Genomic DNA, 27,772 nt, shown 5'->3' on the forward strand with positions numbered 1-27,772 from the left:
AAAATGCAAGAAATTAAAAACTGATATTTAATCTTTAATCAGCGTGAAATGGGATGCTCATACATCCGGCAGGCCGGGGTGGTTGTGACGGAGGAGGACGCCGGGACAGGAGGAGTAGCTGCTGTCTGTAACTCAGAGAACAGAACACTTTTGTTTTTGGAGCTTTCCTCTCCAAACAGCAATAATAATATTAATGTGCAAGGGTTAGACAGACAAAAATATCACCTGTACCTGACCCTCTGCGGTTACACCCTTACTTACACCTGTCTGTTACACGTACCTATTTGTTGCACCTGTGTACCTGTTAGTTACACCTGTACAGACCTCTCTGATGTTTTCGCCTTCCCTGTTGGACTCGTTGGGCTGATGTCCCACTGCCGTTCAGCGGGGGGCGCGCTGCTCAATCAACCGTAGTTTTGAACCCAGCGAAGAAGAAAAGTGTCGGCGCGTGCGTCGAAGAAGAGGCCGTTAGTGACGCTGTTCCTGTCACAGTGCGCAAATGCGCATCCAGGAGTGCAGAACTCTGGCTGAGAGCGAGCAGAGCCACACCGGCAGGCTGAAAAACGAAACCTTAGGAAGGAAGCGAAAACAGCGCTCCAGGGGGGGCACTCAGAGCGGGGGGGAGGCCTGTGACGCAGCAGGTAAGCCGGACTTACCTGACACTCGGCTGGTCCTCCGGTCCGGGCCGTGGATGCCCGCGGAGCCGCTTTCCTGCCGGAGGCCCTCCGTTCACATCCACAGCCCACCCCGAGCCGCCCTGAGAGCGGCGCACCAAACTCCATTCAAAAAACTGCCAATTCAGAACAAACGCTCCGCAGAGAGCAGAAACACGCGCAGTCCCGTCCGTGTCTGAGACGTGTGGCGAGCCTGTCGGAGGCTCGCTTCGCTTCGGCACACTGATACTGAGGTTCAGATGGCAGGCTATCGCCACCAGGGCTCAGTCAGGAACTGTTGGCTCGTCCTCTGAAGTTTGTCTGAGGTGACGATGATGCAGAGAGCGGAAGACTGGATGTAGACTTCATTATAACTTGTGTTTAAAAACGGGAAGTTGGAGGCGCCGAATTTACTAGAATATTCTATAGAGCAAAAAAGAGTGAGTTAGTCTGATCAGCGAGCTGTTTAAAGTTAAATGGAGCTGCTTCTTTTTTTTTTTTACATGGGCTTTGGTGTGACGTTTTGAGCGCTCCGTCCATATGGCTCACCATGAGTAAAAGTTGGCTGGTTAGGTGTGATGGGTAGTTAGCTGGCATGTTAACCAACAAAGCGTGCCGCAGCTTTGACAAAGTGCGTACAAAGCGCAGATTTTTGCGGTTAAAGGTGAAACTAACTGCGGCAGCGAACTAGCCTTAGCAGCCATGTTAGCTTGTTGCGTTCAGATAAAAATAAAAAAAAAAAAAAAATCAAGGGCCCAACTAATTCCTGAATCTACAGGACTGTCAGTGAGCTGATGCAATGAAAAGTCACTTTGACTTCATTAATGACACTGCGCTAAAGGCAGGGCAGCGGCGAGCACAGGTGACTCCAGAAATTACTCTCCTTCTTACCCAAGTTTTAGACGTAGCCCGCTGAAGCTAGTAGCCGTTAGAGCGCACGCTCAGCTGACAGCGGGGAGACGCACCGGGATCGTCCCAGGGCCGAAACACAGCTGCAGCTGGAAACCAGCCGACTTTGTGCTTCCACCAAACTCCTGTCAGAAATCCACAAATTTTGCCCTGACATCAAACTAGTGTCACATCTGTTTTATTTCACACCAGCATCCACTCGGAGTTGTGGTCATCTTAGAGTGATCTTCTCTATACCCAGCTCCAGTCACATCTGCAGAGTTCACCCCATCACCAAAGTCCAGTTAGTTTGATTTCTGCATATTCTTCAGAATCCAGTAAGAAATGTGCAGATTTGACCGCTGACATCACACTACAGTCACATGTCTGTGTTACTTGTCGTTATGCCAGAGCTCCATTCAGTTTCTGGTCATTTTAGTTATTTTCACGATTTTCTTTGGGTTGATCAGCTTTTCTGTTTTTTTTTCTCTTTCTCAACAAAAACGGAGTTATACTTCAGGTGATGTCATGTTCTCGTGGCCTCCTGATGAAACATCAGTCAGATTCTGGTTAATTTTAGAGTTTGTTTATATGAGAAGTCACAGAAGACCTGCTGGTTGTACACTGCTTTAACTCTAACACCAAACTCCAGTTAAATGTTTGATCATTTTCGAATACAATAAAACTGTTACATGACTTTATTCCCGCCACAAAAGTACAGTTAAAATTTGAAGTATTTCTCTTTGGGTCTGCATGTTTTACTCTTTCACTTTCACTTCAGAAGTTCTCCTCCTTCACACACATGTTCAGTCAGAGTAATTGTTTTAAAGAGAGGAACCGAAAGAATAACGATTCTAAAATCTGCAGATTTCTGACTGGAGTTTGGTTTGGAGATCATCGGTTGCCACTTTCCTCAAAGTCCAGTCCCATTTTTGGTAAAGTAAGTTTACTGAAACATAAATAAGCGCACTTCTTCTCTTTGAATGACCACTTCTCCTTTTCTGGCTCCTCCCATCAGTGACCATGGTTGGCGAACGCCGCAATGGGAACCTGCTGGTCCAGCTCGGCCCGAAGCTGCAGGCGTATCCCGAGGAGCTGATTCGACAGCGGCGCACCCACGATGGCCAGACGGAATACCTGATTCGCTGGTGCCTCATCGCCATTGACGATGGCTCCAGCTCTGGAGGTGGTGCCAGCGAAGTGGGCGGGACGGTTGGCGTCAGCTCCGGGGTGGGCGGGTCCGTGAGCACTGTGTCTGGAGAATCCAAACCGGAAAACATCCTGATGTGGATGTCGACAGAGGATGTGTACGCCAACTGTCCCACACTGCTGGGCAAGAGGAAGACGGACTCCCAGCGCCCCCTGCAGCAGGAGAAGCAGCGTGGCGGCGAGGCTTCCGACTCGGGCATTTCAAGCGGCACAGAGTTCCCGTCCGACGTCACCTTTGACGAGGTGGAGCTGTCGGACATGAAGGAAGACGTGAAGAACCTGGTGTGCCGAGCCCGAAAGCAGATGGCCAAGAAGAGCGACTTCTCCATCAACATCATGCACACCATCCACGTGTTGAGCGCCTACGCCAGCATCGGCTCGCTCGTCGGCGTCTTTAAGGAGACAGGCGCGCTCAACCTGCTGATGGAGCTGCTGTGCAACAAGGAGACGCAGACGAGGCGAAGCGCCGGGAAGATGCTGCGTGCGCTCGCCTCACACGACGCAGGTAAGCAGCGCATCTTTAAACCACGCTGTGATCGGATACAGGGCTTAGTTCCCCCCCCCGGTGGGCTGTGATGATACTGCAGGCTTGTTTTAGAGTCCTCAGGTGGATTAGGCGCCATTATTCTTTTACATTCTCAGCGGTAGTTGAACAGAATTAACAGCTGGAGCTGCTGTGGGAGATAAAATCATCAGAATATTAAAAAAGGTCAGACTGGATCTTCTGCCTGTGTGCCGGTCAGTTGTGTTTTAAGGGTTGGGTGGGTGGCGGCGGCGTTCTGGAGTTTCAGTGATGAATGAAATGGGAAGTGAAGCGTGAGGACCGATCAGAGTAATGACATCTGCGCGCTATGCGTCACACCTGTTTGTGCTGAGTACCATCAGCTGATAGACCGAGGCAACACCGCCTCCTCCTCCCAACTCGCTCTAAAATGTGGCGTAAAATATAAAACTACTACTTTGACCAGCTGGCCAATAGGATTAGAGGGGTGTTTTTCAGTGGGTTTGGTCTTTGATACACGACATGAGCTCGGCGCGGTCGGCGGTGTGCTCCAGTGCTGCATCAGCGTTCAGGTGTTGGCGATTGGCCAGCGTGTGAGAACGATCGTGAATCGGGGGAGGAAGCGTTTTCCGACGGGGAGAATGTCCAGTCAGAGGCGGTCATGACGGGTGGACTAAAGTTTTTAGCTCGTGAACCCTCAGATAGCCTGACATCATGTCACCGTGGCAACAGAAATGTTCAGCTGACTCGAGAAAAAACAGGGCGAGCCCTCGCGTACAGGAAGTTCAGAGTGCTGTGTCACCGCGGTCGGCCGTTTGAGGCGTGCAGGCCGAGGTTAGCAGAATGATCAAAGGCAGAAGCGTGAAGCTGACGTTAGGACGCTGAGATCGTGGTTGCCTTAAGATTTAGATCTGGACTTTGGAGAAGCCGCCTGAGCGTCGAGGGGTGATGACTCAAACCTTTAAACGGGCCTCAGGCGTGCAGGGACAGCAGCCATGTTTACATGCCACAAAGCCATGGAGGAGTTTGATTCCTGCTTGGAGAAGCAACACTGCTCCTCCACGTCATAGCTGGAATCGGAGCAGAAGAAGAAAGTTTCACGTTTTCACGCTCTGAGAATCTCTGAACTCCCGTACTGATGGAGGTGGAGGAGGGAGTCCCGGCATAGACTGCTCCCTCTGAAACAGTCGGTGACATCAACGCCTGTCACATGATCAGTACTCTGATAGAACGGTGCTGATGATTAATAATCAATAAGTTGTGATCATGCTCTTTCTCAGTAATGTTCCAGTTACTGATGGTAATCACAGCAGCGTGAAGCCGAACAGGCACTGGAGCTTTTTGATGGAGAAACTGTTTTATCTCTGTCTACATCCGCCTTGTTAAAGTGTGCATCCTGTCACGCTCGTTACAGCTCGGTCCAGAAACGCACTCGTCGGTGCAGGCAGCCAATCAGCAGCAGCTCCACACTCGGGCTAAAATGAGCGTTTTTATGAATGGACTCTGGTGGCTTTCAACAGAGGTCCACATCTGAATGTGTCTAAAACTTTGATTCTTTCAGGTTTATTCTGTCCGTGTTCAGCTGCTTGACGTCTCGTAAAGCTCCGCCTCATTCGTTCGTCTTCACCTCAGAGCTGAGAGCTTTGAGCGCTAATGCGGGTCGAGCGTGATGCCGCGTTTACTCTGACATGGTCTGAAAAAAATCAGTTAATCAATAATTTGATCAGATGTTTTAAGTCCTTGTTAAACACTGCCTCCACCCTCCTGGCTCCGCCCCCTGCTGATAGTGTAAAGGACAGGTGTCGAACTCCAGGCCTCGAGGGCCGGTGTCCTGCAGGTTTTAGATGTGTCCTTGATCCAAGCTGATTTAAATGGCTAAATGACCTCCACAACATGTCTTGTAGTTCTCCAGAGGCCTGGGAATGAACTAATCATGTGATTCAGGTGTGTTGACCCAGGGTGAGATCTAAAACCTGCAGGACACCGGCCCTCGAGTCCTGGAGTTCGACACCCCTGGTGTAAATGGTTTAAAGTATAAATGTGTGCTTATGGGCTAGCGCCTCCTGGAACGACTATTGATCTGTTATTGAGTGGTGTCAGGTGCTGAGGGCGTGTCCTGCTGTGTCGCACGCAGGCAGCCGGGCATACGTGCTGCTGTCTCTGAGCCAGCAGGACGGCATTGAGCAGCACATGGACTTCGATAACCGCTACACGCTGCTGGAGCTGTTCGCCGAGACCACGTCGTCCGAGGAGCACGGCATCTCCTTCGAGGGCATTCACCTGCCGCAGGTAAGACTCGTTTCTTTATGTTGTCAGAGGTGTGCCTGTGTCGCCCCGCCCAGCAGGGGGCGCCGCTGCAGTAAACCTGTTTGACTGTGTGTGTTCAGATTCCCGGGAAGCTGCTCTTCTCCCTGGTGAAGCGTTACCTGTGCGTCACGTCTCTGATGGACAAGCTCAACACAGCGGGGGCGGAGTCAGGCTCTGAAAAGCTGGACACCTGCCCTTCTCCCGCCTCTTCCTCCAGCAGCTCCGCTCACCAGACGGAGCAGCTCCGCATCCAGCGGGAGTTTGACTTCACCATGGCCATGGCCAACCTGATCTCGGAGCTGGTCCGAGTGATGGGCTGGGACCGTAACCGCCAACCGCTTGATGGCTCCGCCCACCTCACGGGAGGTGTGGCTGGCGTGGAGGCTCAGGGGGAGGAGGCTTCCCGCCCTGTCCTCAGGTCCATTTTTCAGCCTCGATTCTGCGCCTCCCCTGTTGCTCTAACCACCAGCTCCGGTGGCGCGGCCCCCGCCGCCACACCACCAAAGAAGAAAGCAAATGGTTTCAAGACACGCTCGGACTTCACCTGCCGCTCCGCCTACGTGGAGTACGTCCAGGACAACCTGAAGAGCGGCATGATGGTCCGCATGCTGGAGGACTATGAGGAGGTGAGCGCTGGCGACGAAGGAGAGTTTCGCTATAGCAACGACGGCTCGCCACCCGTACAGGTGAGGAAACCCGTATAGGTGGGCTGAAGTAGGGGGTGGGGCTTCATGCAGGTGTAGAGAAAGATTTGGCTGTCAGAGTAGAGCGCACAAACATTAAATGGAAACACAAGTTGTAGCACACTACAGGAAATCGCCAGCAGAGGGTAGCGAGCACAGGTAACCAGCGCTCAGTGAACACCATCAGAGTGTAGCTACTGAACGCCAGCTGGTGGAGGAGAAACATGGACGAAGCTGTGAGCAGTGTTAGCCCCTCCCCCCAACACACACAGTCAGCTGATTTTTATTTACAGTGACATGTTACCTTCATGCTGTGAATACTTTCAGAATAAAAGCCCTCAGAGTACACGGAGGTGCGTCCACATTTGGTGCTCTTATTTTTGAGTCCTTAACTTAATGAGTTAGAAACTGCACTCAGATCAGCGTGACTCAGAGCCTGCCTCTGACCCGCTCTCTGCTGTGTTCAGGTGTACTGGAACTCCCTGTCCAGGACTTACTGGGTCCACTGGCACATGGTGGAGATTCTGGGCAGCGGCAGCAGCAGTCAGGCCGAGAAGGAGACGCAGGAGAAGGCCTCCTCTCTGACCGAGACGCTCAAACTCTCATCAGGTAAGAGCCGAGCGCTGTCTGCTGCTCCTTTGCTTTCCTCCGCAGTCTGAGCACGTCTCTTCTTCTCTCAGTGAGCCAGACCTTCTTCTTGAAGCCTCCGGGCGGTCTCTACTCTCTGCCCTACCTGTCCGAGGGTCTGAACACGGAGCCGGTCACTCTGAGCAGAGCCGAGTGGTGGGAGATCCTCTTCTTTATCAAGAAACTGGAGCCGAAGCAGCAGCAGGAGGTCAACGGCGTCCTGCTGCAGAGCCTCGATGACCAGGTAGGAGACGCCTTCGTCTCTTGGGTTTAAAGTCAGAGCGCGGGGAGGCGGATCATTGCGGTGAGAGGATCTGACCGTCAGCCGCCTGTGGCGTAAGCGTGCCGCTACATCACCTTATGTCCTTTGATAAGAGTCGCTGCACGTGTGCAGCTTGTTGGACCAATTAGATCACGAGAAGCTGAAATATCCTCTGAAAATAAAAATCAAAGTCTGCAGAGTTTATCGCAGCGACGGTGAGCGAGGGGTTCATGGCCCTGGTCAGTGCACCTCCCAGTCACATGGTACAAATAAACCTGAGTCTGAGCGCGGGACGGCGGCCGCCTGGCTTGTCTACGTTGAGCGGTGAAATATGATCCGGGTTTGTGGTTTGAACAGCCTGACTGTCACCACATCTGTCCTTAGGAGGCGGAGCTGGACGACTCGTCTCTCATTGGCCTGTCAGTGCCCGGAGACGTGGCCAAGAAGCTGCTGCACTACCTGAAGCAGAAACTGCCGTCATCGTGCCTTGGCGACCTGCTGTGTTCCCACGCCTTCACCAAACATTACCTGAAGAGAGGCGGAGCCAGCCTGGAGGACGAAGAGCTGCTGGGTGAGAAAACAAACAACACGCCTCCCGTAAGGCGTGTCCTCGACACACCCTTGTCTCACTGTGCTCGTTTGTGCGTCTCTACAGCTGAAAGCTCGTCCGGGCTGGGTGGAGGTAGCGGAGGAGGGCAGGGCTTCTCGTCTGCCTCGACCTCCTCGTCTTCAGCGATGGGCTCCGTCTCCAAGAAGGCCAAGAAAGAGCTTCCAGTGGATTCGGGCTGCTGCAGCTCGGAGACGGAGAGCGAGCTGCCCACAGAGGACGTCAGCAAATACCCCGACGACCTGGAGGACAAGATGAAAGGTGGGGGCGGGGCCTGTTCCAGACTCGTTTCAGGTATCAGAGCGAGCTGTTACTCACCTGTGCTCTCTTCCTGCAGTGTTTAACAACCCGCGGGTGCAGGGCAAGAAGACGGTGCTGGAGAAGCTGGGGGAGGTTGTGGACGTCCTAAAGAAGGGTGGTTCGGGCTCAGACCACGCCCAACAGCTCGCCGCTGTCCTCTTCCTCACCCGGCTGGTGGAGGGGGCGCAGGAGAAGAACGCCACGAGGAGCGACTCAGCCCAGACCGTACGGTGAGACGCCGCCAAGCGGTTTCCTGTGTCATCCCGATGTTAACCTTCACCCTCGGTATGTGAGTGGAGTCTCGTCACAAACGTGGTCAAATTGCCTTATTTCTTTGTGGCGTTACCATAAAACCTTGATCTGCTGCACTGGCGGGCGCTGGTTGTGATGGTGTTTGGCAGGAAGTAGAAGGTGACGGCATGTTTCTCTCATAGGGACAAAGTGCTGAAGCTTCTGGTGGAGCTGCTCGGCTCCGCCTCCAAAGACGTGGTCGTCAGCACGCTCCGATTGACCCACCTCCTTATGCTCAAGTACGAGTGGAGGGTCTCCTTCGCCACCGAGGGCGGGGTCAAGGCCATCCTGTCCTGCATGCAGGAGTTCTCGGGCGTGGTGCACGTGCAGCAGCTGGCGCTGGCGGTGAGAAAACTTCTGTTCATTGCTCATCTGCCGCTTTGCCGTGAAATGATTCCTGACTGGCTCCTCCACCTCTCAGACTCTGAAGGTCATCACAGGCGCCAGCAAACACGACCTGCGCAGCGTAGGCAGCAGCCCGCCGCTCTCCGAGTCCGGCACCCAGATGATGCTGGAGATCTTCGCCAGCATCGGCTCGGCCACGCCCGAGGGCTCCAGAGGCCTGCTGGACGCCATTCCAGCCGCCATCGACCTCATGCTGAACACAAAAGGGTGAGTGACCTTTGGGGCGGCGAGTACGGTTAACGCCGTGTGCTCGCCGTGCTGATACGCCCTCCTCTGTGCAGCTGCGTGCCGTCGGTGAGGAACGGGCTGCTCGTCATCATCATGCTCATCTCCAACCACAAGAGCCTCGCGGAGCAGCTGGTCGCCTGTGACGTCACCGCCGTCCTGAAGAAGTGTCTGAGTCTGTCCCGCGCCGAGACCATGCTCGCCATCATCGCACTCAACCACATCTCCATGGTGCACAAGCTGGAGAGCAAAGGTACGCACGCTTTGGATCACTCTTGCCAAAGTCCATTCAGATTTGTGCTAATTTTAACTCGTGCTCATCAACCTGTGCGCTCAGAGAGCTGCGAGCAGCTCGACTTCAAGGACACGGAGCTGCAGATGCTGGTCGTCAGTCTGAAGGAGATGACGGCCACCAAGGAGGTGATCCAGACGCTGGAGCAGCTGCTGTGTGACGACGCCTCACAGCTGGAGGAGGAGCGCAGCCAGGTGATGTGACGCACGCTTGAGCACATGTGCACACGCCGCAGATATGTTTCCTAACCCTGGGTCTTGTCTTTGTGCAGGTGACTCACAGTCGGGACACCTACCAGGACCTGGTCCGTCTGATGGAGCAGCACCGAGGCGATCGGACCGCCCAGCTGTCCATCCTCAGGTATGCTGACCTCTGACCCTGCTCACCTTGATGATGATTGATCAAAATGCTGTGTTCAGGTGCAACAGGTGCTGGGTGTGCACTCCCACCCCGTCCACACGTTTATAGCTCAGTCATGTTGTGCAGGTTCTTCCTGAGTGGATGTAATATGTTTAATATTGATGAGGATGCTCTTGTCTGATTGGCTCTTTACGCTCTCGCAGGATCCTGAACAAGTTCCTGGACAACTACCAGGAGGACATGCTGCCGTGGCACGAGAGCATCGAGCCCTGCCTGTCCTCCATGACGGCCTTCATCAACGACAGAGAGGTCAGCGAGCGCGCTCGGAGCACGCTCACAGGTAAAGCAGCCGACATCTGCTAACCTCCCGCTTCCTCCCGCAGGTGGTGCAGCTCTTCATCCGCTTCCTGTATCGGCTGGCGTCTCTGAACAAAGACTACGCCGTGGTCATGTGCCGCCTGGGGACCAAGGAGGCGCTGGTGAAGGCGCTGGACAAGCACAGCACCAACCTGCTGCTGGTCACCGAGCTTCGAGACCTGATCACCGACTGCGAGAAGTACGCCAGCCTCTACAAGAAGATGACCACCAGCGTCCTCGCAGGATGCATCCAGGTACACGGGGGTGGGGCTTCTGTCACCTGGAGACGACCCTCGCTCGGTTGAAAGCAAACGTAAAGAAACAACTTCCTGTTTCCTGTCAGATGGTGCTGGGGCAGATCGAGGAGCACCGCCGCAGCCACCAGCCAATCAACATTCCCTTCTTCGACGTGTTTCTCAGGAATCTGTGCCAAGGTTGGTTAAATCCTGACGTTTCACTGCAAAACAAAAGAACAGTGAACGCCCAATCCTGGTCGAGTGTTAGGCGTGGCAGTCACTCGCCGCCGTGCAAAACGGGCTCTGTCAGAATAGCTTAGTTCGCTCATGACTGACGTCTCAGTAACCAATGAGCATGCAGTGTGATGGTCAGAGCCGCCCCTTCAGTGTTCGCCGATGGTTGGAGAACAGATGTCCATCTTTTATGTACAGTCTGTGTTATTGTTGGTGCAGATTTAAATCCAGCCCTGAGTGTCACAGGTGGAGGATGGCATCAGGTGGTGTGTTTCCTCAAAGGCTGTTGATAATAAACACTGCTGATAATCGCCGTCGCTCTGGTTTCACAGCTCGCTGAGCTCCGTGAGCAGAGCCGCTTCATGCTGCATTCCGGTGGTGGTTTTCTACCTTAAATCTGCAGTGGGAGGGGCTGTTGGCGCTCTCGGGGAGGTGTGCTTCTAACTGTCTGTGCTGCATTCAGGGTCCAGCGTGGAGCTGAAGGAGGACAAATGCTGGGAGAAGGTGGAGGTGTCGTCCAATCACCATCGAGCAAACAAGCTGACCGACAAGAACCCGAAAACCTACTGGGAGTCCAACGGCTGCACCGGCTCGCACTTCATCAACATCTTCATGCACAGAGGCGTCATCATCAGGTAGGCGGGGCCCGGCTCCTCGCCGTCTGCTCCCGCCTCTCGGGTAACGCTGACACCTCACCGTCTGTGTCTCCGCTCAGGCAACTCGCCATCCTGGTGGCCAGCGAGGACTCGAGCTACATGCCGGCCCGGATTCTGGTCCTGGGGGGAGACGAGCCCACCAACATCAACACGGAGCTCAACACGGTGAGTGCGAGTCTCCATACGATTTGTGCTGTGCTTGCTCCAAGCATTCCCTTACCTGTCCCGTCTGCGTCTCCACAGGTGAACGTGCCGCCATCGGCCAGCCGCGTGGTTCTGCTGGAGAACATGACCCGGTTTTGGCCCATCGTCCAGATCAGGGTCAAGCGGTGCCAGCAGGTCAGACCGAGTTCACGTCAGCTTCCTTCAGCTTCCCGTCCTCTCACTGACCCCTCCCTCTCTGTCACAGGGCGGCATAGACACCCGCGTCCACGGCTTCGAGGTTCTGGGTCCAAAGCCCACGTTCTGGCCCGTGTTCAAGGAGCAGCTGTGCTGCCGGACCTACCTGTTCTACAGCACCAAGGCCCACACCTGGTGTCAGGAGGTGATGGAGGACAAGACGCAGTTGTTGCAGCTCTTCAACAAGTATGAATACTGCATACAGAGTACTGCCACTCTCTAGCACGTACAAGTAGTGCAGGAAATACTATTAAAATGACTTGACAGTACTGTAAAGTACAGCGTGTGTCAGAAAGCAAAGACGATGTTTTCTGTAATGGACGCAAAAGCCTGCAGGAAATGTTAGAGCCCAAAGTTTTACATGCGTTCATGTGTACTCAGACTGTGGGCGTGTCCAATGACGGCCCAGCTCGCTGTGAGCGTGTCTGCATGACCACGAGAAATTCGCCAAGCCGCTCTAACGGCATTTCAGTCATGAGGGTGAACGGCTGCAGTACAAATACTCACTAAAAATACTGTTACAGTATTAGTAAATACTCTAGTACTGCATCTAATCAAGTACAACTATCTGGAAAAACTGGTGTGTGTCTGTGTGTGTGTGTGGTTAGATTGAACAGCGCTCTAAGACACGAGCAGATGTTCGCCGATCGTTTCCTGCCGGACGCCGAGGCTGCCGAAGCTCTAGGTCGAACCTGCTGGGAGGCTCTGATCACCCCCATCGTTCACAGCATCACACTGTCAGGTACAGACAGACATGCACAGACAGACAGACAGGCACGCACAGACAGACAGACAGGCACGCACAGACAGACAGACAGGCACGCACAGACAGACAGACAGGCACGCACAGACAGACAGACAGGCACGCACAGACAGACAGACAGGCACGCACAGACAGACAGGCACGCACAGACAGACAGGCACGCACAGACAGACAGGCACAGACAGACAGACACGCACAGACAGGCACGCAGAGACAGACAGACACGCACAGACACGCACACACACACAGACACGCAGAGACAGACAGACAGGCACGCAGAGACAGACAGGCACGCAGAGACAGACAGACAGGCACAGACAGACAGACAGGCACGCACAGACAGACAGGCACGCACAGACACGCACACACACACAGGCACGCACAGACAGACAGGCACGCAGAGACAGACAGACAGACACGCAGAGACAGACAGACAGGCACGCACAGACAGACAGACAGGCACGCACAGACAGACAGACAGGCACGCAGAGACAGACAGACAGGCACGCACAGACAGACAGGCACGCACAGACACGCACACACACACAGACACGCACAGACAGACAGGCACGCAGAGACAGACAGGCACGCACAGACACGCACACACACACAGACACGCAGAGACAGACAGACACGCACAGACAGACAGACACGCAGAGACAGACAGGCACGCAGAGACAGACAGACAGACACGCAGAGACAGACAGACAGGCACGCACAGACAGACAGACACGCACAGACAGACAGACAGGCACGCACAGACACGCACACACACACAGACACGCACAGACAGACAGGCACGCAGAGACTGACAGACACGCAGAGACAGACAGGCACGCAGAGACAGACAGACAGACACGTACAGACACGCAAAAGCTTCTGCATGATTATATCTTTTGTGGTTTTTGTGTGTCTGTGTGTAATTGTTCACACTGTCTCACTGTATTATGTGTGTCGGAGATTTTGAGGTTAGTTTTTTGTGTTTGTTGATTTGATCAAAGCGTTTGGATTCATGTCTGTAGAAAGATTGTTTCCTCTCCCATTGAAGCTGCAGGTCGTCCTCGTTGATTAGATTGTTAATTATTGAATTCTAATGTGTTTACTTTATGACCTCGTTAAAGCGGACCGTCTCTCGGCCCGATGTCTGTGTGTTCCCAGAATCCTCGGCGTGCAGCCCTCTGTCCTGGTTGCTCAGTGAGTATCTGGATAACTCGGAGGCGCCTCACCGCTGTAAGAGTCGGGCCACCATCTTTAACTCCCGAGTGAGGCGGCTCACGCACCTGCTGGTCCACGTGGACACGAGCAGAGTGGACGGCGAGGAGCTCAAACCGCCCGTCAAATCCAGTGAGTCGGAGCTTGTTCATGGCTTTTATTGTGATAGTTTCCTCGTGTTTTTCTGACTTCCTGTTGGGTTTGTGTGATCCTTGGGTTAAAGTGCATTAGTTTGTCTTTAGGTGTCAGTGGTGGTCGGGGTCAGAGGATCTTTGATGACACAAACAGGAAGTTCTGTTTCAGGAACAATTGCTGTGTCCCAAAACGTAGGCTGCATTCTTCCGAGGCCGCATTTGTAGGCCGATTATGTCAAAGCCAGGCGACGAAGGCTGTCCCAATTCGTTGACTCCTTCAAATGCGGCCGACCAATGCGTCCTTCATTTCCCCAAATTTGAAGGATGGGTCGGGTGTGCCCTTCGTGGCCCACCATATCCCAGAATTCATAGGGGATATGAACCAACTGGTTGCAGCAGATGGCCCCGCCCCTCCCTGAGCTTGGTTCTGCTGGAGGTTTCTTCCTGTTAAAAGGGAGTTTTTCCTTCCCACTGTCGCCAAAGTGCTTGCTCATAGGGGGTCATATGATTGTTGGGTTTTTCTCTGTATGTATTATTGTGCTATCTACTGTACAATTTAAAGCGCCCTAAGGCGACTGTTGTTGTGATTTGGCGCTATATAAATGAAATTGAATTGAATAGCGCAGCCCAGCAAATTCCAGTTCCCAACAATGGCGGCAGCTACTTAGGTTTAATATTACTCTTATTATTCTTTCTGGGTCACAAAATAAACTTTTAACGTATTTTCAGGTGAGAATGTAGCTGTGTAAACTTCAAATATCTGCTCAGTTTGCTGCTCAAGACATCACATATTTGCAAAAGTGCTCCGACGTTTTCAGAGACGTCTGTTACCCACCAGCTCGATAGCATCAAGCTGGTGTCCTGTTATATTTTAGATAGCAAGGAGCAGACAGCCGAGTTTAAACTCCACAGACACAGCGGTGACGCAGATCTGAAGGCTAGACCGTCCCATTTCACAGCCGCTCACTTCCGGCCTTCTCGGTCTTCAAAGGACCCGGCCCACGTAGACCGCGAAGGCCGGGTCCTGAGGAGGATGCGGCCTACGTTTTGGGACACAGCTGATGTGTGTTTGAAAGCTGACCTTTGACCCTTTGTGGATGTTAATAACTTACAGTAGTTTATTTTGTCTCCAGAAGGTCTCAACAGAAGCAAAGAGCTGAAGAGTAAGTAAGAGCAAAGTTCAGAGGCCTCGTTTGTTCCAGGGTCCGGCTGCGCTCCTCCTCCCTCCTCCTCTCTGAGCCAAACAGGTCGAGCGTTCTTATCTGACCTCGGCCGCAGTCTCAGATCTGTGATCGTGTCAGAGTCTGGCGTTGTCACGGTGACTGTGAGGACAGTTTAAGTGACCTCACAGTGAGGGCGATGATGGCTGCTCAATGTCAGCCGTGCTTCACACTCACCTGTGACTCCAAAAAAAAACAGCTGGGCTTGAACGTCCGAGGGGTCAAAGTGCACGTCAGGGTCGGGATGAGTCGGCCCGATCTCAGGAGCTTTTCACTTTTCTTCCTGCCGTTGAAACAAAAACAAAATGCAAGCTCGTCCGCAGTCTCCAAGTTGGACCGTAACACCGTCGTATTTCATCCTAAACAAAAGGAAACGCAGACTCAACCTGACGCCTTCTGAGGGTGACGGCCCGCCATTAAGGCCACGGGGACGCTGTCGCAGGTTGTTCATGGGGAAAGTTTAAAAAGATTTCAGTCTCCATAAAAACGGTGATCTCGTGTCATCCTTTTAGTTATCATTGTCTGTGTAACACACGATACCACTACAGAATGTAGAGAAAGTTAGGATCTTGGGCTTATGTTCTCTAGGAATCAACTAAGGAGCGAATGACCCACAGCTAAAAGAACGGTCAACATTTATTCAAAACAAAACCAAAAAACAGTAACAGTTCCAATAATCCATATTTGTCAGTCCATGTATTCAGTTTCATAGTCCAAAGTTCAGAGTTCTTTTCAGTCTTTTCAGTTCAGGTGTGTGAAGTAAGTGTGTGTGTGTGTGTGTGTGTGTGTATAGTGTTAATGTTAGTAGTACTACCCGGGTAGTGTATTGTTTTGAGATCTCATAAGCTTATCTGTCAATAAGTAACGCAGTTGTCACTTCTAAGTAGACTGGGAACCTTCCTGCGTCGCAGCTGGGGATCCTGAATCCCCAGGATCCCCAGCTGCAGGTGAATTTACTGGCCTTGCTCTCACAATTTTAGACTCCAACAAAAAAAAACAACCCGAAATGAACAGAAATCACAAAAACGGGGAACATCGGCATCAACAAAGTGTTCGCGTTTCCCAACAAGCGGAAGAGTAAAATCCAATTTGTGTCTTCACACGTAACTTTTTTTTAAACAAGGATTAAAGAAAAACTCGGTGAGTAGCTCCGACCAGCATAAGTAGCCTTAGCGTTGTTCTCCTTCTCTATATCAACTCAAGTTCACAAGTACTAAACAATCTGATAGTGCTACCTACTGACGTTCGTTGGGAACAGCAGTTCATTTTCATGAGGCAAATTTTAGGTGGGTTACAATCGTCTGCACAGAGCTGATGATGGGGCGGAGCTTAAAGACAAGCATATGACTTCAGCATGACTGTCAGGAACCTCGAGGCTGTCAACCAGAAAAGGAAGAAACAGATTCTGGGTCCATGCAGCTCTCACGAGAAGGCAGCAGCAGTGAGGAGTTCCTGGTTTGATCCTGCAGCTCCTGAAGCTGGATGGTTTCACAGTTTTCGCATCATGAACAGTTTTGTTCATGATGCTTTTAACGATGGTTTTAAGACGTTCAGGATGTCAGCAGTTTGAGCTCCTGTTGGCACCAGAGTGACACTGAGCAGGTGTAGGTGAGCGTCTGAGGTAAAACGGGTCGGTTTCACAGTTTGTCTTCGGCGTGCGTTTTGAGCAACAGCACGATGTTACCAAATGCTGAGATCTGATTGGTCAGATGTGTTTATACGTATCTGAAACATCAACCTTGATCTGAAAAATAAATGTCACAGATTCGTTGTGCACAATGATGCGTTCGGTGTGAACAGCTGTGTAATGAATAGATAAAATATACACACGAAATATTTGCATTGAATTTACACGTCTGGTGTTCAGCCTTGTAAAACAAAGGAAACATGAAAGAGACGCAGCATTGAACAACCGCCTGTTCCTGTTTGGGCGTCCGTCAGATCAGAACGTACCGAGAGGAGGCGAAGCTTGTTGTTTGTGGTGCGTTTGTGAGTCATATTTAAAGTCAATCTTTCGGTGTTTAAACGTTGGCGAGGCGCTCTGTCTTGGTGCCGTACCCCTCCTCACCAGGAGAGGCGATAAAACGTGCTTGAGAGGACGAAGGTGCTGCAGTCGGACCCTATTAGTTTGGTTTTTACGCTTTGACATTTCATGCGTCCACATGAGGGCAGGAAGCTGGTGTCGCCCCCTGCTGGCTGCTGAAACATGATGTTTGTAGCTGCTGATGCTGGGGGAGGAGTCTGACAGGCAGCCCAAAAGCACCCGTTTTTGTTTGAAATGCCTCCAGCAGGCGGTGCCTGGCAACCTTCCTTGTCCTCATCTGAACCAACTGAAACATTCGGCTTCCTTCAGACGAGCCCGTCCTCCATCTTGTTTCCCTTCAGTTTGGGCCGCTCTTTGTTTACTTCCTGTTCCCATCTCAGTCCCTGACGCGGTTTCTTTTCAGTGGGAAAAGAAGGACCGACGCTCGGCTTCACTTTTCGTTTGTGGCTGCCGCGCTCTCATCTCACCTCCCTGTCACTCATCGCCGGCGAGCGTTAGCTCCCCAAACCCGACGTCTGAAATGTCTTCTTCTTGCAGATGGTAAAGAAGGGAAGAACAAAGACTCCTCCGCAGCCACCTCCACCTCCTCCTCCTCGTCCTCAGCCAAACCTAAAGTAAAGAGCAGCAGCAGCATCGCAGGCATCGCCCTCTGTTGGCAGGGAGTTGTACAACGCCAGGTGAGTCAGCTGTTCAGCGTCGTTTCCTGTTTGAGGGTTTAGATCAGGGGTCCCCAACTCCAGGCCTTGAGGGCCGGTGTCCTGCAGGTTTTAGATCTCACCCTGGGTCAACACACCTGGATCAAATGATTAGTTCATTCCCAGGCCTCGGGAGAACTTCAAGACATGTTGAGGAGGTCATTTAGCCATTTGACTCAGCTGTGTTGGATCAAGGACACATCTAAAAACTGCAGGACGCCGGCCCTCGATGCTAATGAGCTAAACGTGACTCCTCCCCCTCAGGTGAAGAAGTTCCTGGAGGCGAGCTGCACTCTGCCGGACTTCGTGGAGCGATATCGGCGGCTCTACCTTCGGCTGAAGAACGCCATGGAGGAGCTGTTCGGCCAGCAGACCGCCTTCGTCCTCGCCCTGCGGCATGGCTTCTCCGCTGCCCTTCTGCAGCTCTCCATCCTCAGAGCTATGCACGTGAGTGCCGGCGCCGCTGTGCGTCCATCCAAGATCTCGTGTTCTCGGTGCACGGTGTGACGTTGTTGTGTTTGCTGCACGCAGGTGAGCGAGCGCTTCGCTCAGTACATCGATCAGATGATCCAGGCGAGCGGCATGGCATCCGGCTGCGTGGAGACTCTGGAGCGGCTGCAGCAGTTTCTGGAGCCGATGCTCTTCCTGTCAGGCCTGGAGCTCGCCAGCACCTTTGAGCACTTCTACAGGTGCGATCACACTTGCGCCGCATTGCGCTGCGCGTCCCGCTGCGCATCTCTAACGATCACCGCCTCTCGCTCTGTGCAGGTACTACCTGGGCGACCGGCTGCTGGCTCAGGGGAACGTGTGGCTGGAGCACGCCGTGGCAGAGCAGATCGGCAGTTGCTTCCCGAGCCGCTTCCCGCAGCAGATGCTGAAGAACCTGAGCGAGTCGTCCGAGCTGCAGCAGGAGTTCCACCTGTACCGGCTGCAGCAGCTGGACCGCAGCCTGCAGGAGCACGACCAGGTCACATGTCTGCCCTGCCCCCAAGTACCCATCACTGCCTGCAGGGTCTCATTCTGTGTCCTTGTTTCTGCAGGTGATGGAGGAGGAGTGGGCAGAGTCAGAGGAGGAGGCGGAGGTCCAGGTCCTGGTTCTGTCGCCGCGCTGCTGGGCCGTCTCTTCGCTCTGCTACCTGGATGCGCCGGCGAAGCACCTCCCCCCGGAGCTCTGCTCCTACCTGAACCAGTTCACCCAGTTCTACACCCACAGTGAGCGCCTCCACCCACACCGGCACCCCCATTTCCAACAGCAATCAGTATTGCCTCAAGCTCACTGACCGATGTCACTTCCTGTCTGCAGGTCAGTCCATATACGGTCTGAGCCACTCCAAGCCTCGGCGGCTGCAGTGGACGTGGCTCGGGCACGCCGAGCTGCAGTTCGGCGACTGGACGCTGCACGTCTCTACGCTGCAGATGTTCGTGCTGCTGCAGTTCAACAGCCAGCAGGTAGCTCCTCGTGGTCTCACTGCCCACCGTGTTTGTGGCGTTGGAGGAACGAGTCCGTAGTTTGATGTGCATGTGACGTTTGTGTTTCTGTGCGTCTGCAGGAGGTTCAAGTTGACGCCCTGCTGCAGGCAAGCGGCCTCTCCGCCACCGTGCTGCTGCACGCTCTGCTGCCACTCATCGGCGAGGGCGGGCCACTGTACTGCAGCCACCCGGACAACCCCGCCCGAGGTCAGACCCGCCTCACAAACGCACACGGCGTGTGTCAGCACCGCTGTCAGTCTTCTCTGACTTTGCATCTCTTTACATCAGGTGTGCTGCGGCTGAACGAGCAGGTGGCGTCTCGCAGCCAGGAGGGCGTGCGGGCGTCCGTGTGGCTGCTGCCCAAACAGACGTATCTGAACGTGGATGAGGACGCGGCAGGCACGCTGGAGAGGAAGAGGAACTACATCTACTGCCTGATCGTCCACATCATGAAGCAGGAGAAGGAGATGCATATCGACAACCTCGTCTTCAAGGTCAGAGGTTGCCTGCCTCCTTCAAAATAAAAGCCCGCGGTGGTGTGTTGAGGCTCTGACCTGTGCCGCTCTCTTTCAGGTGCTGGACTCGTGTCAGAAGCAGGAGGCATCGCGCTCTCCGGGCTCGGGCCGCTTCAGCTGCAGCACCAGCGACGTCCTGTCCTGCATCATGCATGTCATCAGCAAGGGCTGCATCCGCCGCAACGACGAGAACCCGCACATTGTGGAGTTTGTCCCCGAGGACCCGTCCACGCCGCAGAAGGGCCAGGCCCAGTTCTCCTTCAGCCGGGCCGACATTAGGAAGGACAACGCCTCCGACAGCCGGGCCGACATCAGGTGTGACCGCGACCTCTGACTTGACACATGGGTTCAGTCTGTCAGTCTCAGCTAAGCCCCGCCCTCCTTAGCCAGGAGAGCGCTTTGTTTTACAGACGTCATTTCTGAACCAGAATTCTCATTTCTTCTTCTTTGACTTTATTCGTTCACGTCAGCTTTTATTTTTTTTTATAGCACTTCCTCTTTATTATCATCCAGTAGGAATGCAGCCGCAGAAAAGGGACCTGCGGCGGTCTGCCAGCCTCGAACGAGGCCACAGACTCGAATGGGTTGTAAATTTATCTCGATTGATTTTGATCGGCTCGAAGTTTATCTGCGATTGATCGGCCGATCAATCAGAAATCGGACGTCTGTGAAACCAAGCTGCTGAAACGGATCAGAGACACAATGTTGTAAATATTGTTTGACCTTTGACCTCTGTTCAGATCACACTGAAGCTGAACTCGACTTTAAAGAGAAGAAGAAAGAAGTTTAAACAAATTTTTTGTTCTGATTTAAAATGCTGATTAATGAGCAAACCTTTGACAAATAAACTGATGAGGATCAAACTGAGCTGCAGTGATTCTTCAGAGCTCGTCTCTGTTCGTAGAAGTCATCGTTGGATTAAAGAGGACGTGAAACGCTACACGCAGGCTGACAGAGCCCCGCCCTCAGACTCTCTCAGAGCTGTAACACTGGCTGTGAACCTGGGTTTAAAAACAGGCGTAGCGCCATCTTCTGTCAGGTCGGAGCGTGACGTCGTGTGGTTGGTACATTATGATGTCAAACTTGTTTTTCAAGCTTTATCTTGAAGCTGTTATTTCTTAAACCCAGGTTCACAGAAAGAGTTGCACCTGCATCAGTGTCTGAGGGCGGGGCTCCGAGGGGTAAATGAGGCTTTGTGTGTAGCGCTTCACATCCACGTTAAACTGTGAGGTTATGGGGACCTGAGCTACTCTCCTGCAGCAGCTGATTTCAGCTGTTCATCAGCTGCACGTGTTCGGGTTTGGCCCGTACGGTTGACAGCGCTGCGAATGAGAGCAGCGGCAGAATGAAACGATGGACAGACACTGCTGCTGTCAGTCCGTGGGTCATTTCCACGTTCCTCGTGCTGACGAAGACAACTATCAGACTCGGTGAGGGCGATAACAATGAGACAAAACGTGTCAGGACCAGAAACTGAATAATATTGAGTGTGAGGAGCGCACATGCTGAATACAGGTATTACACACACTGCAGTGCAGTCAGTGAAGACACACACTCCTGTCCCAGCACAGGTTACACAAACAGTCGTACTCTTTACAAAGGATCCATCAGAGACGGAGACTTTTAAAAGAACATAAACCTTCATAAACGCCTTTACTTTGGAGGATTCCTGCACGTGGGGCCTGAGGAGGAAGTGTTTACTTTAAACAGAGTGTAAATTTGACAGACTGGTCTGCAGGGGGCGCTGTGCTCAGTGTCATCTGTTAAATGGTCTGGAGCTGGAGGCGTTTTGGTTTTGACGTTTGTTAGTCATTCAACGACATGACTCCCAGTTTTCTTTTCTTCACCGTGAAATAAAACCTGAACTAAGATTGAATGTTAAACACCGACGTGAGCGAGGTGCAATACCACTGTGTGCCACAGGAGGGGGCATTGAGTCAGTGTTACCTGTATTAAACCAGGTGAGTTTTCAAAGGAAAAGCACCAGTTTGGAGAGTCTTAAGCTGATACATTAACTAAAAAATAATCGTATTCATTGATTATCAAAGAGTCATCCTGCAGTGTGTGAGTGTTTCAGGTGTGTGTGTGTGTGTGTTGCAGTCTGGTGCCTGTGCCGCGGCGGTTTGAGGATGGTGTTCTTGACGCCGTTCTTTTCTCGATGGGTCGCACGATGACGCAGGATGAAGTTCGTCAGCTGATGCAGAGGACTGTTCAGCAGGTGAGGTCAGGGGTTCATGGGGGGTAGTCTCCACCCCTTCAGGTGCGTTAGGTGACCTGTCTGTCCTCTCAGGTTGCGGGGACGCTGAGTCTGGACCTGGACCGGGCCGAGCACCTCCTCATTCACTGTAAGTGGAACGTGGACCTGCTGGTGCAGCGGTACACCGACGACCCTGACGCCATCATCGTGGCCGCCGGACTCAAGTTCCTGAACCCTCAGACGCCACCAAGCCCCACCTCCACCTGCCCAGTGTGCCTGAGCCCGTGGAGCTGCGGCATGGAGCCGGTGCCTTCGCTGAGCTGCATGCACTACTGCTGCAGGGTCAGCGCCGCTCTCAGTTCTTGATGCTTGCTGTGGGCGTGGCGCGAGTCTGACTCTGTGTGTGTGTGTGTGTCGTGCAGTCGTGCTGGCAGGAGTACCTGACGGCGAGGATCGAGCAGAACCTGATCATGAACTGCAACTGTCCAATCACAGACTGCCAGGCTCAGCCCACCTCCCAGTTCTTCCTCAGCATCCTCACTGACAAGGACACCATCGCCAAGGTAACACACCATCTGACCACCTTCAGGTTCGCCTGTCCCGTCTATGGGTGTTAAGCTCCTCCTCCTCCTCCGCAGTATGAGAACGCCCTGCTCAGAGGCTACGTGGAGTGCTGCTCCAACCTGACGTGGTGCACCAACCCTCAGGGCTGTGATCAGATCCTCTGCAAGGAGAACACGGGCAGCATGGCCACCTGCTCAAAGTGCTGCTGGTCCTCCTGCTTCAGCTGCAACTTCCCTGAGGTCAGAGGTCACCTTACATGCTTTCAGTTTATAGGTGAAGCTGTAGTTCCCGTGGGAACCTTGTTTTACCACAGACTGTATAAAAAGATGGCATAAACCTGCATTCTGCCTAGTGTCAAGCAGGTGGCGACTCCCCTTAAGTCTGATTGGCTAAAGTCTCCTGGTCACCTGATCTGGCCCTTCCAGGCCTGACTGAATAAAACATGAGGATTATGCAAAGCATCCTCGTTAGCGGAAGCTTTGTCAGTCAAATCCCATTAGCCAATGAGTGAGCAACTCCATAGTCAGGTGACCTTCTCGCTCATCGCGCCAAACAAAGCACAGAAACCAGTGGGTGCATGTCCAACTCTGTATACAGTCTGTGTGTTGGAGTCGCAGCACCTGGGTTTCAGGTGACCGCTGCTGCGTTAAACTGTTTAAAGGCCAGGTGTGTAAACATGCGGCCGCTCCCCCCACCCCTGCTGCAGGCACACTACCCAGCGAGCTGCAGTCACATGTCCCAGTGGATGGACGACGGTGGTTACTATGAAGGGATGAGCATGGAGGCTCAGAGCAAACACCTCGCCAAGCTCATCTCCAAACGCTGCCCGAGCTGCCAGGCTCAGATCGAGAAGAACGAAGGCTGCCTGCAGTATGAACACAGACACAGACACACACAGAGACAGACACACACAGAGACAGACACACACAGAGACAGACACACACAGAGACAGACACACACAGAGACAGACACACACACACACACACAGAGACACACACAGAGACACACACACACACACACACACACACAGAGACACACACACACACACACACACACAGAGACACACACACACACACACACACACACAGAGACACACACACAGAGACACACACACACACACACAGAGACACACACACACACACACACAGAGACACACACACACACACACAGAGACACACACACAGAGACACACACACACACACACACACACAGAGACACACACACACACACACAGAGACAGACACACACACACACACACACAGAGACAGACACACACACACACACACACACAGACACACACACACACACACACACAGAGACACAGACTTTCTGGTAACGGTGATGTCGATGACCTCTCTCCTCAGTATGACCTGTGCCAAATGTAACCACGGCTTCTGCTGGCGCTGCCTGAAACCATGGAAACCAACACACAAAGATTACTACAACTGCTCTGCCATGGTTGGTCCACATGTTGTCATGTGACTATACAAGTCAGCCAATCAGAACAGCAAACAGTGGCCGTTTCTCAATTCTCAAGTACGCGAGTACGTGCTCGCGTTCTCGGTGAGTACGTACCCGCCGAGAACGCGAGCACGGACTCGCGATTTGTACAATTGGAACACCTGCGTACGTGATGATGTCACAGGTCCGGAGTTTTTACTGCCGTCCCCTCCTAATTTAACTGTGAGTAACATGTTATGAAGCTTAACTTTAATCACAGCCAAACCGGTTTACTCAGGAACAAATAAAACACTGAAATAAACCAAACATTAACATTTAGAAGTGATCTAAGTGACTTATATATCATTTTTAACCTCAGTAGTGAAACCTCTATTAATAAAAATAGTGTACATGTACATACGTGTACATACCTTAATAAAAACAAGCAGGTGAGATGTTAGAACGCTTTTTAGCTGTACCAAGTCCACACCGATGCATGCTCGATAAAACGGGCGGATCGAGAACACATCCGGGACGTTTTCGCGTTCTCGGCTTGATGCGTACTTTGAATTGGAACAGTACTTGGTCTCCGACTGATGACGTATCACGAGTACACGAGAACGCAAGTACGCACAAGTACGCATATTGAGAAACGCCCAGTGTGAACATTGTGTGTTCCTTACGGACAGCTGTGGTGAGCTGCTGGCATTAAAGGTGTTATCTGTCTGCAGGTGAGTAAAGCGGCGCGGCAGGAGAAGAAGTTCCAGGATTACAACGAGAGATGCACCTTCCACCATCAGGCCAAGGTATGACTGCAGACCCTCAAAGAGCACCGCTGTGGCCCGCTACAGGCCGTGCAGTCAGTACAAAGAGCGCTTAAGTATAAATTTGTGAGTGCAATAACCCAAGGTGATGTAGGTGCTTCAGATGAACCCCACACCTGTATCTGCTGAAACTGCCGGCCCAGTTCAACCCTCGGTCTCCAGCTCAGGGGTCAGGGTTCTGAAAATACTGTGGATAACTACAGGCTGCCGCTTTATTTAATCACACAGTGAAGTAGCTGACAGACTGGATGGTGTGTGTGTGTGTGTGTGTGTGTGTGTGTGTGTGTGTGTGTGTGTGTGTGTGTGTGTGTGTGTGTGTGTCTGTCTGCAGGACTTTGCCATCAACCTGGAGAACAAGGTGTCGTCCATCAATGAGGCTCTGCAGATGAAGTCTCTGACCTTCGTCATCGATGCCTGTAAAGTCCTCGCTCAGGCTCGGAAGGTATCCTCGTCGTCGTCCTCCTCCTCCTCCTCAGCCGCTCCCGCTGAGGTCGGAGCGTGTGCTCACCGTGCCCTCCACTCTGTCTGCAGGTGCTGGCCTACTCCTGCGTGTACAGCTACTACAACCAGGAGACGGAGAAGATGGACGTGATGGAGCAGCAGACCGAGGCTCTGGACTTGCACACCAACGCTCTGCAGATCCTGCTGGGTGAGGCTCTGATCCTCTGATCCTCATCAGGCCCGTGTCAACTGGTCTGACTGGTGTGTCTGCTGGTTTTCTGTCCTCAGAGGAGACTCTGCTGCAGTGCACCGACCTGGCCTCGTGCGTGCGGCTGCTGAAACCCGAACACCTGAACACTGGACTCGAGCTGATCCGCCGCATCCAAGAGCGCCTGCTTGCCATCCTCCAGCACTCCACCCAGGTACCTGCTCCAGAACTGGTTTGGTCTACATGAGACCGACCTGAGAGGAAACTGTGAAAATGAGCTGGTGAGCCGACGAGCGTCACGGCTCTGATGACAGAACTGGGAACGCGCCTCAGCCCGCATCATGGAGCTGATTCCTCTGACAGGCTTAGATGAACCTGCAGGGGGCGCCGTGAAAATCATGCACGCTGTAAAAAGTTAGCTCTGCACGTTTTCAGTCTTTGACATTAAATCCAACGCTTTAAAAAGATCTCGCCACGGCGGTGGCTCGGCGTGTTTGGTGCTGCAGATTTGTTGACACTTCCTGCGGCAGCGTTTATGTGTGAGGAACGGCGCAGGCTAAAGTCGCTTCACTCTGAAGTTTATTTCTGAGGTGGACACGTTCACCACTCTGAGAAAATACACGGCCCATAAACCATGAGGCCCATAGACCATGTCAGAGCTGTGACGCCGAGCTCCGCCTCCACGCGCTGTCGTGTCATGACCACATTAGTCAGCAGCCTCAGTCAACGATATAACCTATCAAAATAAGCTTCTTTAGCTGTTTTTTCAGAGGATGCTGCTCTGACCTCCTGCCAAAATGAGATGGGATGCTCTGTGATGTCATCGTTGCACTGCTTCCTGTTTCTGTCTCCAGGACTTCCGGGTCGGATACCAATCCAAGGGCAGCCAGGAACCAGAGTCCACTCAGGCCTCCAACCTGTCCAACCACGCCGACGCCAACAAAGTGTGAGTAACGCCTCCTACAACATAAAGCAAGGTTGAAGGTGCGTACTGAGCATGTGCACACACTGACACGTTCTCTCTCACGCAGGTCCAAGTCGGACCGGGCGTCCGACTCCGGAGACTCGGACAACAACAACTACACAGGGGAAGAGGGCGGCGACGAAGCAGAGGACGATGACGACGAGTACGATGAAGAGTACGTCCCAGAGTGGCACGAGGACTACGACGAGGACGACATCGACGAGGACGACTTCTTCTCCGACGATGACGAGTCCGAGAACCTGGAGAGGGACTTCAGCCCCTTCGACTGACTCGGCGAGTCGGGTTTAAGAGCCTGAGGGCGACCCAGGTGCCGCTGTGACCCCGCGCCCTCTGCACCGCCATCCAACGCCACCTCAGGACGTCTGCGAGGGCGATGGGACAGACGTCCTCCTTTATCCCGAACACAGCTGCACCCGCTTTCTCACTTCTGTATCTCACTTCCTGTGTTTGCATTCAGAGTACGGAAGCAGGCGAGGGTCAAAATCAGGAACGAGCTCTGAGTTTAGAAAAAGATTACTGCTTCCTAATGTGACCACTTCCTGTTTGTTTCCTCTTTAAAACTAGAACGCGCCCGTTTGGATTAGTTCAAAGGTCTTTGTTTTAAATCGGTTAACCCCAGTTTAACTTGTGCTGACTTAAACCAGTTTAAACCAGTTCACGCTGGTTTTCCTTTTTCTCCTTCCTGTCAGAAAAATAAAGTTCACATGATATTTTTACGAATTCTGATTGGAGCTTCTGGCTCTGATTTTGGTTTGTTTTCTGGCCGGCCTCGGTCCTGCTTCCGCGCCTGAATCATATGTTTGTTTTCCTGAAGAGTAAAGGTGAGAAACGGGACGGCGATCCGGAGTTGGACTGCTGGTCCGACTCTCGCTCGTCCTCCTCATCACGTTCTGCCTTCGGTTCTGCGTCTGACGGACGTTGCCTTTGTCAGCGAGTGAAGAAACTCACTTCCTGTCTCCGTATTTGGAGGTTTTTACGCGTTCTGAGAGTCTGTGGTTTCTACTCATCTGAAAAAAATTGATGCTGATGGGTCGAGCAGAACCGGTTTCTAATGTATCACTGCAATAAGCGAGCGATCGCTTCTCATTTGCTAAGCAAAGACTGTCCCCTGCTCCGTTTGACGCTATTGGACGACTTCCTGCCCTGCAGGATTCTGGGATGTCTCCTGAGCTCCAGTTTTGCTGTAATTTTGAGAGATCTTATATTCATATTATTGATGTTCTGAGATACTTTTCTGGTTTCTTTGTTGGAGTCAAGCGACTTCAGCCGGCAAAACTAAATAAAAGCTTTTTCTGCTACACTTCAGTTACTTTCAAATGTAATTAGATTACATGCCAACTGTGTCTTCAGTGTATTTTTGGGGGGGATGGGGGAGATTCAGGCAGTAGCATGTTAACCTCAAAGCTTGTCAGTCTTTAGTGTTGCGAGGACACCAAGGATCCTCCCAGATCACGCAGAGAGAATGCAAGAGTAAAATCTCATAATACAGGTTTCACCTGTGAGGTTGCGACTTCCTCAGGTCGTCCACTAACCACAAGAGCCACATCCCAGTGTCTTAGGGCGCGGT

General features: G+C 52.6%; 1 protein-coding gene across 7 annotated transcripts; it reads left to right on the forward strand.

Moving 5' to 3' along the window:
• Window positions 1-439: 439 nt before the first annotated feature.
• On the forward strand, window positions 440-27,540 carry cul9 (cullin 9). 7 transcript variants are annotated; one of them, XM_019366466.2, is made up of 46 exons: window positions 502-641; window positions 2,409-2,481; window positions 2,560-3,255; window positions 5,387-5,541; window positions 5,640-6,245; window positions 6,710-6,851; window positions 6,923-7,113; window positions 7,516-7,702; window positions 7,787-7,999; window positions 8,076-8,268; window positions 8,473-8,674; window positions 8,751-8,941; window positions 9,016-9,212; window positions 9,297-9,445; window positions 9,523-9,611; window positions 9,815-9,920; window positions 9,995-10,222; window positions 10,312-10,402; window positions 10,902-11,073; window positions 11,154-11,259; window positions 11,338-11,433; window positions 11,504-11,679; window positions 12,102-12,235; window positions 13,415-13,600; window positions 14,736-14,765; window positions 17,404-17,543; window positions 17,826-18,008; window positions 18,093-18,250; window positions 18,330-18,528; window positions 18,602-18,773; window positions 18,865-19,010; window positions 19,112-19,238; window positions 19,320-19,525; window positions 19,605-19,861; window positions 21,647-21,764; window positions 21,837-22,085; window positions 22,166-22,306; window positions 22,382-22,546; window positions 23,014-23,177; window positions 23,672-23,765; window positions 24,479-24,553; window positions 24,903-25,013; window positions 25,103-25,220; window positions 25,301-25,434; window positions 26,075-26,166; window positions 26,252-27,540. In XM_019366466.2, coding segments are annotated over exons 2-46 (7,809 nt in total). In that variant the 5' UTR covers window positions 502-641; window positions 2,409-2,480; the 3' UTR covers window positions 26,475-27,540. The 7 variants fall into 7 exon arrangements, with proteins under 7 accessions (XP_019222009.1, XP_019222011.1, XP_019222013.1 ...); XM_019366468.2 differs by having other exon boundaries at window positions 2,409-2,476; XM_025897235.1 differs by lacking the exon at window positions 502-641 and adding an exon at window positions 1,749-1,879.
• Window positions 27,541-27,772: the final 232 nt, after the last annotated feature.

The sequence above is a fragment of the Oreochromis niloticus genome, linkage group LG13 (genome assembly GCF_001858045.2).
Source record: "Oreochromis niloticus isolate F11D_XX linkage group LG13, O_niloticus_UMD_NMBU, whole genome shotgun sequence".
Taxonomy (NCBI): Eukaryota; Metazoa; Chordata; class Actinopteri; order Cichliformes; family Cichlidae; genus Oreochromis; species Oreochromis niloticus.